Consider the following 11,399-nt stretch of genomic DNA (forward strand, 5'->3'; position numbering starts at 1 on the left):
ACCTTCTTGTAACTTTGTATGAACACGTCAGTAAACTCCTAACTCTGTATTAAACAGACTGAGAAATATTTAATTTATCTATAATTTACCGATTTTTAAAAATTGTCTGTTTTCTGTTATTCAGACAGAGTAAAAGTATAAACACATATAAACAGAACTAAAAAAACTCTTTTTTTTTCTTTTTTTTCCTCATTCTCCTAAAAAAACGTTCATGCATTTCTAACCACACAGCAAAACCTAAAACTTAGCATTTTTCTCTTATTTGAAGTCAATTTATGTCAATAATACAATAAAACCCAAATAATACAAACTACATTCCCCAGATTAAATAATTTTAAATAAGATTAAATAAATCTCAGTTCAAGAGCTGTGAAACAAAAATCAGGGCCTACATTTCTCATGAGAGTACAAAATATATCAGCTAATGGTGTACGCAAAGTGAGCTTTCTTTTTGTGGAATGATAGTATTTTTATTTAATTTGCGTACATTGTCTGCAGTTTCTTTTTACATCATGTTAATGTAAACTCAGGAATCCAAACTATTTTATCTTTGTTTCTGCTGGCCCTGACTTGAATACTTTTATTCTTTATTTCTACTCTTTGTGTTGTTTGATGCTGATACGGGCGTGGGTCCTAAGTGGAATTTAAAGGATAAAAAAAATTCTTTATTTGTTTATTGTATCTTTTTGTGGTCAATGATGAACAGACAATAAACATCATAATAATATTTTTCCTAAGACTTGGTAATCACACAATTAATAATATATAATTTCAATAATGAGTCTTGTATCTTTCTAAAAACTAAATTCTTTCACAAGTGTTTGATATTTTTTATTCTTTTTATTATTGGTGATTACTGTGGACACTTTATGGTGGGTTTAAACAAATAGGAGTATATCTGGGATTTAATCCTTGATAAATCTTGTGGTTTGGAGTAAAACAACTCATGAAACTGCACACTATAAAACCCCAAAGATATACAAATTATATAAATTAAAACAACAAATTGACGTAAAATAAAATATATAAGGCCTTTAATTTAATTAAAAAAGGCAATATTATTATGAAATATTTATTATTATTTTTTTAATATCAAATACCAAGTCATTATGATGAAAAATGACACTATGAAACAAAACTTTACTTTGTAATTTTTTTTATTATTTCATAAAAGCATGGAAATGAATAAAAAATAATTATTTTGAAAAACATGATTTAAAAAAAAATGTTATGAAATATTCGATTGTAATAATTAAATATCAAATAATAACAAAAAAAATCAGAATAATATTGCTTTTTTTTAAATTTATTCCAATTTAATGGTCATATTATATTTTTTAAATCTGTTATTTAGCTGTTTTTTTTCAAATTTGTATTCATTTTAAAATGTTTATTTATTTAACTATTAACCTTATGGGGGATCGATAATCAGCAGGGTCATTGCTCAACATGAGTAAATTTTACATTTTCTGATCATGAGAGCATGAGATATCACGAGCATTAGCCTTTCTTATTATGAAGGAGAAAATTGTGTGCATTGAAAAAAACCATCCCAGACCATCAGGCTGTATTGCCATCTTTTATTGCACTTTGTAAGCAGATGCTGTACAGGAGCTGTGCAGAGGAGTTTCTCCTCAGTGTGACACAACGACCATAGCAGGACTCGGACATCCAAAATTAAATAACTCCAGGTCACAACGGGATACAGTCACAATTAGTTTGCTTTATATCAAAATAAAATCCAAAATATAGTCCCACAATTTCATCCAGAAAGCTATGATAAAGAATGACGATTATCTACAAGGTTACAGGAGGAGCGCGTGGAGGACGACAGATTAACTATCAAAAAAGATGCAGAGGATCCGCTTCATACTGGGATTATGCTACAGTACTCTATATACAAACATTAACAGTATAAGTTGTCTTACATGCAGTAAGGTACGGTGTGGATGGTGTTTTCTGGGTGGTGCGAGGATATTTGTGACTGATCTGAAGTGTTTGTTACTCGTTTTCAAAGTCTCCGTCTCTCAGATTAGGAGGAAACAACAACAGGAGCAGGTAAACAGTCTTCTCCCTCAGTGGCTGTCATGGCAACATCTCATAGATAATTTAACCCACGAACAATGCTCACACTCTCACACACTCACACACACTCTCACTCACACACACATTTATAAGTGATATGATACATTTTCTAAAACTTGAAACCAGACCCCTGATACAGAACGAAACACTGACACATCAAAAAATGTACAGAGTGATTCAGAGGAGCCGCTCCGGTGGATCCTGTTCACACAGAGTCAGAGTCAGTAGGAAATCATGGTGAAGACGGCTTCGTCTCTCAGAGTCCATCGGTCCTTTACAGAGTGGGAAATGTTACTTCGTGGTGTGTAAACGTCCACTTCTCGTCTCTGTGGGGTTTGGCCTTGGTGAGCTGTGGACGCTAACTCTTCCCCATCTTTGCGATCAGCTCGTCACAGATCTTCGTCAGCTCCTCAATCTCTTTGTTCTGGAAAACAGACGCAATACACACAGTTAAAACATTTCAGAGCAGATTTCTTTTCACCTTAAGCCAAGCAAACACTGTGCGACTGTCGGCTTCTTTTGAGCTAATCTGACTCTCGTGTATCTATTTTTTGGATTGGGCTGAGGGATTAACACCTCATGACATGCTCCTGATCACAAATCCGTTGATCGCAAGAAAATCAAACATGTTTGAAACCCTGGGCGCTCCTCGGGAAGGTATCGCAGTGGAAGCAGCGCCTCGAGCCGACCGGCCTCAGCCTCTCGCACAGAGCATGCACCATCTCTGAAGTGACGTCAAAACAAGAAACAAGAAAATAAAAAAGCAGGAGTATCAAAAGTTACGCTTAAGTAGTTACATACATGCCTTCTTTTTCTTTGTTGTTGTCTCTCTGCACAAATTGGCACAAATTACCAAGGCAGCGCGTTTGTTTTTGTTGAGCATCTTCTGTATGTGTCTCCCACTTCCTGGTTCCTCTTTTGTCTTCTTCTTCTCCTCTTTTTGACGTAGCGGTCACAGATACAAGAGTCCAGCTTCTTGAAACTTCTTTAAAATAATGTCCAGATTCATTGTCGCAAGTCACAATTGGTAGGTTACTGTTTTTTTTCCAGTTCCTTTGAAATTTACTCCGAATTTCAAGGTAAGAAGGTGACAATTAGCAAATAATTCATGTGAAATTAAATCACAACCCACCACAAAATGTTTTTGGAAGTATCTCAATGTTTCTGCTGTTTCCAGAGAAGCAGGTGATAAATAGCTGCTCAGTTCTTGAAAACAGAAGTTAGCTTCATTGTTTCCTCTGATAATTCCCTTTGAAATGTTCAGTGAATAATTCAGTTTCCCAATAAACAGTTGATAGTTATTTATTCAATTTCACCAAGTTCTTTAGTACCCAGTTTGTTGAAATGCATAATTGAGATCACATGCAAAGTGATTTACCTTTATGATTAGGCCTATAATGTTTGACAACTGAAGACTTCAGATGAGATATTCACCCAGAGTGGGGTTGTAAATCAGCCTTCCCTGATTGTGATAGACACTGCGAGTACAGGCGAATCTGGCCAGAAGTTATGAGCTAATTTTCACGAAATTCTCATGAAATTTCAAAGAAATAAGAAAAAACTTTGTCTTATTTTGACCTAAGTGGGATGAAATTTGCAGACCTCTAAAGTTAAGTGTTACCGAAGAAGAATACGGAGTCTGATGTGTGGTTTATGGACGTATAGTATGAGAACCATGGACTGGAAAAAAAATGGACGCCATCTTGCTCTGCTTGAAGTGAGGTCTCGCTGAAAACTGCTCCCCCTGGTGGCTGGCTGCAGTATAGGTTACAAAATCCATCTCCCCAGTCATTCCAGATGGGCTGTGGTCAAACTTTAAAAAATTAATTCACCTGGTAGAAATGTTTCTCACGTCTGATTGTTGTGGTGATTTGAAGATATTATTTGGCTGCCTTGTATTCAAGTCCTTTTTTTCTGAAAGGTTTCGTTTTCATTAGTTATACGAGGTTAAAAATGAGGTTTCACGTCACATTTAACGATGATTGACAGCTGACGCTCTTGTGTAATTTTGGGGAGGTCAAAAAATGTCACACAGTGTATGCCCAGCTTTATATTTTTACACATTTTTATAGATATTGAATAATAATAATATAAATAATAAGTTTTAAAATTAGCTGATACTATAGAAACACTGTCTGTGAACAAAGCCTTAGACTGACCTTCTGTTCCAAAGTGCGCTCCAGTGAGTCCACCTTCATCTGCTCCTTCCTCATGCTGGCCTGGTAGGCGGCCTGCTCCTGTTTGGCTTTGGCTCGCACCTGAGCGATGTCTGAATTGGCCCTGAAATAAAACAAATGAAGCAAAGACATCTCAGCCACCTCAGTGTAACTGAATGTGCGTGGACAGTCTTAGGAACCAGAGGAGGAGAGATAACGAGAGTTTCTGAAAGGATTTAATCATAAACTGAGACTCTGAGTTACTGGACGCTTCGTTTCCTCGCAGGGAAAGATAAAACCGTCATGGACGGATAAAGATGAGATAACCAGAGTGTGATTAAACTCACTTGTCGAGTTTCTCCTCGGCGTGGATCTTCAGGGCCTGATAGCGCTGCTCCTCCTTACGGACCCTGGACAGATACTCCTGAGCGCACTTCTTCAGGACCTCTTCATTCTAAAGACGACGAGAGACACTTTAATTACTCGCCAGAAGGGACGAAAGCGGTTTGAGGAGACTTTCAGGGCCGATCGCTCTGAGTAATACGAGCGTTAGTCACCTTTCTGTAGCCCTCCAGGACATCTTTCATCTTCTCGTAGCGTCTGAAGAGGTCGGCCAGAGACTTCTCCACCGAGTTGAGGTCGGCCAGCGCCTGGTCCTTCTCCATGATGAGCTGCTGGATGGTGTGATGAGACAGAGACTTCTCCTTCTGGTCGTCCTCTGACGGACACATACAGAAAAGGTCGGGTCTGTGAGCTGAGAGGCTGATTCACATGTTATACACTGTTTAAACACCGACACACACACACAGATACAACCAAACTATCTCTGACAGTTTAACAGAATGGATTTGTGGGTTAGTGTGATTACACAGCTTTTAAACGACGCTCTATGAGCAGATCTGCATGCAAACAAACACTGAACAATGGTCAAGTTTAAAGAGATCTGCAGAGATGAGGAGCAACAAAGCACCAACACTTAGTTACTTTGCTTCAGTAGATATTTCACACACTCCTCACACACATATCTACTGTACTCAACCCTCTCTGTGTGGACTATTATTACATGTGTTGACAGAAAAGCCACAGAGACAGGGCAGCTTCGCCTGGAGTGACTCCTAGATCCCAGTTATGAGATTGTGAAGCTCCCACAGGACTTCAGACCCCTCCTCACTTTCTCTTTCCTTTCCTGTCACAAGCTTAGACGTGCAACCTGCTTATCTCACTAATGCTGCAGGGGGACTGCTGACAGCGTGAACGCTGCAGGAACGTAAGCACAGATATGCACGTGAAGGTTTCCACGATGCTTGAAACTGGAATTGTTTTGGTTTTAAAGAAGTGTAAATATAAAAAAAAGTGAAAGTGTGCAGCTATTTTTTTTATAAAGGCATCTAAGATACAATTGTTCCCTTTTTTTATTTTTTAATTCACATGCAAACTAAACATGCATTAGAAAATACAACATTAGGATCATGAATGTAGTTAATCATATGTTAAAAAAATGTCTGTATCACTTTAAATGAGAATCAATCTTTATGGGGCTACTATTCAGATTACATGAAACAAAAACAAAAAAAAAAACACTCACAAAAAAGTTTTGTTTTTTCATTTTAGGAATCTCATTTTATTTTTTAGTAAATATCTACAATAGACTTAAAGATGCTGTGTGGAGGATCTGGCCAAGAGTCTTACACACACTGTTATAAAGATGTGACTTTTAGTGAGGCGTGTGTTTGTTTTGGGACTAAATAGAGATCGGATCTAAACAAATTTTCTTTGTTAAAGACAAATTTTTACTGGATACAACGCCATGAGGTAAGGTATTTATCAGTATGATGTATTAGCTGGCTTTATGTAGTGCTATCGGCAGCCCGGTGTTATGACGTGTCTATAGGCTAACGTGACTACAAGTAAACACTGTCAGTTTGTACCGTAGTTAAGTAGCTGGTATGAACATTATCACAAATAGTTTAGCCCTTTTAGCCTTTAGCTTGTGTTTTAGCCTTTAGCTCATGCTCTATCTCTCTCCTGTTTCTCTTTCTTCTGCTCTTCTGTCCTTTTTCTGTCTGACAGTTAGACTCCAGTGTCCACCATCACTACAAAATTAATCACAGAAATCATTTTCAGCAGAAAAAAACACAGATCTCTTTTCTCTCTACTAAACTTCATCAGCCGGCGTGGTGTTGTCATAGAGACTTAGACACGTCGCAAATCAATCCAGTCCGGAAGCTAGGAAGTATCATTTTAAATAACCTGTAATCTGTAATATTGGTGCTGATAATCTCATTTTAAAGTTTGAAATAGGATCAGGCAGATATCTAGAAAGGAAACTTTTTCAAGATCACTTTGAAACTCCTCACAGTCTCTTTAAGAGAGGGCAAAAGGAAAAAGAATAGATACATACATAAGAGTAAATAAATTAAAAAAATAAAATAAAATAAAATATTAATAAAAATAAATTAACAAATAAATAATAATAATAATAATAATCATAATAATCATAATAATAATAATTTTATTATTAATAAGAATAATATTTTTATTATTATTATTGTTATTATTATTAAAAATAACACAATAGTGATAGTTAAAAATTAACTTAAGACTTAATAATCATAAAATAATATATATACATATATACATAAATACACACATATATATGTGTATTTATTTATATATATGTGTGTGTATATATATATATATATATATATATATATATATATATATACAAATTTTATTTTCATTTATTTTTTTTATTTTTTTTTATAAATATTGAACATTTCCTAAATAAATCGATTGTAATAATAATGACATTAATCAAAGTAAAGAAAGTTAAAAAAATAAAAAATAAAAGTTTGCAGCTTTTGTAATGACAGACTATTGTGCTCAGATTTGTAAAAACCCTTTCAAAATAAAGCGACATTAAGGTGTCTTTTTGAATCATTTCATCAAACTGCTGTCAGTGACTTTGGTTTGTGTTTGTTTTGGTGTTTTGTTTTACCGTCCTACTTTCTTAAAATAACCAAATGTGTAACTTGAAACTTCCTAAGTTGGTGCACAGATCTCTGGGAAATGTACAATAACTGTTTCCACCTTTAACCAAACTACAAACTCTTGACAAACAGGATGAAATGAAACAACTGCACAAACAAATGTCATTGGATGAGATGAAGGAAGGGGGCACGTCTGCTCCCCTCCCTGACGGACGAATGGAGAGATGCGAGCGGACACAAGTGAAGGACAACGCCGCGTTACTCACCTGGCATGCCTGTCAGGGTTATCAAACAGTGAGGGGGCAAAGATGGGAGCAGAACAGAAAAGAAGGGACTGTGTTAAGTCAAGCTGGGAGGGCAGGACAGGTGACAGAGCCGAGTGTTAGACAGAAGCAGAGACAGACCGTTCCTTTCTGTGACGGTGCATTAATGAGAGTAAGCAATCAAATCAAGACGGCTGCAGAAATCAAATTTTCAGAGATGTCCAGAGGTGGTGACGTGGATGACGGTGAACCTGCAGCGAGATTTTAATGAGCCCAGAGAAGCTGGACGGGAGCGTGCAGAGGTGAGCGCCGCCCTCTGGAGTTATCAGTTCTTATCAACCAAACATGAAAGCAAGCACGAAGCAGAGCGAGCCGGAAAAAACGTCTCACAGGAAGACCTCTGTACGGGATATTTGGCTCAGTTTGCAAATCAACAAGTGCAGCGAACAGCTGGGTGAAATTAAGAGAAAAATAACATGTGCTGCAAACTCAGCGGGTCCAAACACCTGGGATAAATGTTTGGGTCTAAGGCGACGAAGAAAGATGAACACTGAACTCACCGATCATCTGAGCGATCGTCTTCTCGTACTCTGCAACTATTTTCCTGTGGAGGAGAAGAGGAAGATGATCAGAAAAGGAGCTCATCACTGTAATTATTATACTACACTGCAGAAAAACTTAAATCTTATCAAGTTTTATCGTCTTATTTTAATAAAAATTGTCTTATTACACTCTGTATGAGCCACTTTTAACTAATCAGTCCAGAAAAATGTCTTTTTTTTTTTTACTTATGTAAAGACTAAAATGAGGTCTGAATTGCTTGTGACGAGTAAAAATAATTCAGCCAATGGAACAAGAAAAAATTGCTGGAAAATTTGCTTAAAACTAGAATAATGTCTTGTTACAAGAAATGTTTCCCTTGTTCCATTGGCAGACTTTGTTTTTACTTGTTACAAACAATTCAGACCTCATTTTTGTCTTTTAATAACTTGAAATCAGACATTTTTCTGGACTGGTCAGGTGAATGTGGCTCTAACTACGCCTAAAAAGACATTTGCTATACTGAAAATAAGACAAAAACACTTGGTAAGATTTCTGTTTTGAAATATTTGTTTAACCTTGCACCTGTAATGGAAAAAAAAAACCAAAAAATAAATTTAAAAAAATTCAAAATAATAAAACTATTACCACTTAGATCAAGAAAGGGTTTCTTTTGATTCTTTTCTTTTTTTTATTGTACTTTTTTCATTTTACGATTAAGGGTTGCCTTTCTCATCATCATTCGGTACAAAAAAATAAAAAAATAAAATTAAAACATGAAAATAAATTTTTTATATATATATATATATATATATATATATATATATATATATATATATATATATATATATATATATATATATATATATATATATATATATATATATACATATATATACATATATATGTATATATATACATATTTTTTTTTGTATATTTATATTTTTTTATGTTAAGAAAAATGAAGTAATGACAAATTAAACTAAACTAATGAAAAAGTTATGTGTCTGACTTTTTTTTTTAACTCCTAAAACAGTTTGATGTTCTACTTCTATTATTTTACAGATGGAGATAGAGTGTGAAAAGATATGGGATTTACATGAAATGAAACTTGCAGTTAATCTGTATATCTCGATATATTTATAAGAATATTGTACAAGACTATATTTTACAACTGAAATTTAATCATTGAAAAATATTTAATCATTGAAAGTTGATTGCAGAAAACATCCTGCAATTTTAAGAAATGTTCTCAGAATTTATGTCATCCTGCAGAATTTTGCCTTCCTGAGAACACAGAGTTTTAATCACCCTCAAATATTGACTTTTCATTAATCAACTTGGACTCTGCATCGAGTCTTTCTCCAGAAGTTCCCCGCTCCCCGAGCCAATAGCCGTCACGGTCCAATCGGACGCCTAGTTTGGGTAAAAGCAGGTTGCCAGGGGTAAGAGGATTGATTAGCCGTGCCTGCCCCTTAGCCTCTTAGCTCCTCCTTATCCTGAGCCCAATCAGTCAAATGAAGTAAGCTCTTTCTTATCCACACTATCTGAGCTGCAGCCAGCTGGCCCACACCCACCACCTGCCGAATAAAAACAGGGTTTGGGTGGCTCGCGTGGCGGCCTCTGTGAACCTGAACGAGCAGCTGTTTGTTGGATTCATTGATCATCTGTCGACATAAATAAAAACTAAAGATGAGATTATCTTCTTGACTGGGTGTGTTTACAGGAAGCAGACGGAGTGTAACCAAACTTCACACTGAGCGTTTCTTGATGAAACTCATCGACTCTTATCAACCACATCCATCCTCTGTTTTTCCACCGCAGTCTGAAACCAGGAATCAACTCTTCCTCCGCTCTGATCGTAAAGCGAGTTAAACCATTAAGAGGTTAAACGGTGACACCAGGAGCAGTCTTAAAAAAGAGCCTGGGCATTAACTCAGAGTACGATCCAGCAGACACACATGCAGGTGTTAAATCCGTGCTGCTGTGTCCTCGATTCGTCATCGAGAGATGTTTACTCCTCACCTCATCTCCACCACCTCCTGTCGGCTGTCTTCGTACTTCCTCTGCCACTCCAGCACTTCTTTCTCCTTCGACACGATCTGAGGACAGAGCAGGTTAGAGAGTGGGAGTTAGAGGAACCGTTAACAGAAAAATACAGGATCATCTCACTTAGTGAGCTCTAAGAAAACTATGACTCATCACAACCAGCGACTGAGACTCAACCTTTACCGCCTCAAATGTCAAAAGCATTTTCCACTCTCCAGTGCAGATTTGTAAGATTATACTCTTCATCTTCTGAGAAAGTCTGACACTGTACCAGTCATCTAGTCATTCTGAAAAAATAACTTTAAAGACACATTTTCAAATTGCAGTGAAAACCATTTTCCAGACTCACTGTTATTTAATGTCATATTTAAGAAGCTATTTTTCTGCAAAAGACAAGTGTTTTTGTCTCATTTTAAGTAAAAATTGTCATTATACTCAACATGAGCTACATTTAGTTGATCAGTCCAGAACAAGAGAAATTTGCTCGAAAATTTGCTGAAAAAAAGAATAATAAAAATAATAAATAAAAAGATTAAAATATATATAAATAAGTATTTTAAAAAATGTTAAAAAATAAAAAATAAAAGAATATTTAAAAAAAAATCTAGAAAATGTCTTTATACAAGAAACTTTTCTCTTGTTCCACTGACAGATTTTTTTTAACCAAATGATGGTTAAAAATAAAATAAATAAATAAATAAATAAATAAATAAATAAATAAAGTAAAATAAAATAAAATAAAAATAAATAAATAAATTAATAAATAGAAAATTTAAAATTAAAATTAAAATTAAAAAATTATAATTCAGACCTTTTTTTGTCTTTAAATAACTTGAAATAAGACATTTTTTTGGACTGGTCAGGTGAATATGGCTCACATTAAGTCTAAAAAGACAATTTTTGCTGAAAATAAGACAAAAACACTTGATAAGGTTTAAGTTTTTTGCAGTGTAATTGTTTTGCTATAAGGTGCCTTTATGATTGAACAGCTGATGAAAGATAACAAAGAGTTGTTGCAATGAGGACGACTCCCTTTGTACATCAGGGCCCGTATGCATGTTCAGTCATTACACAAACCGGTCCATTAGTCCATTGGACTGCAGCCAGCCAGCCAGTGTTAGCCCTTGGGCTAACGCTGGCTGCAGTGTTAGCCAGTGGGGCAACATCCAGTCAGTAAAAATGGAGCCAGTGCAGAAATGCTAAAAGTTGCTGTTTGTCTTAACTGCTGATTTCACTATCCGCACAGTACAGTGAGTGATTTCTTTTTTTAATCTCTGCAATTTAGAAGTTATTAGGATCATTTGATTTTCCAATCA

The 11,399-nt window shown here is 35.6% G+C and overlaps 1 protein-coding gene across 9 annotated transcripts in view; it reads right to left on the reverse strand.

The window, feature by feature from the left end:
• Positions 1–1,563: 1,563 nt before the first annotated feature.
• Positions 1,564–11,399, reverse strand: part of tacc2 (transforming, acidic coiled-coil containing protein 2) — a 67,871-nt gene continuing 58,035 nt past the window's right edge. For all 9 annotated transcript variants that reach the window (XM_074675760.1, XM_074675754.1, XM_074675753.1 and 6 more), the window contains 6 exons: positions 10,060–10,136; positions 8,055–8,098; positions 4,799–4,959; positions 4,589–4,695; positions 4,245–4,365; positions 1,564–2,509 (listed from right to left, as the gene is read on the reverse strand). In XM_074675760.1, the coding sequence (XP_074531861.1) occupies positions 2,444–2,509; positions 4,245–4,365; positions 4,589–4,695; positions 4,799–4,959; positions 8,055–8,098; positions 10,060–10,136 (576 nt within the window). In that variant the 3' untranslated portion in view covers positions 1,564–2,443. The remainder of the gene's footprint in view (positions 2,510–4,244; positions 4,366–4,588; positions 4,696–4,798; positions 4,960–8,054; positions 8,099–10,059; positions 10,137–11,399) is intronic.

This window comes from Halichoeres trimaculatus, unplaced genomic scaffold (genome assembly GCF_033239565.1).
Source record: "Halichoeres trimaculatus isolate MK-OKI-2021-1 unplaced genomic scaffold, fHalTri1.1 fHalTri1_scaffold_8, whole genome shotgun sequence".
NCBI classification, from domain to species: Eukaryota; Metazoa; Chordata; class Actinopteri; order Labriformes; family Labridae; genus Halichoeres; species Halichoeres trimaculatus.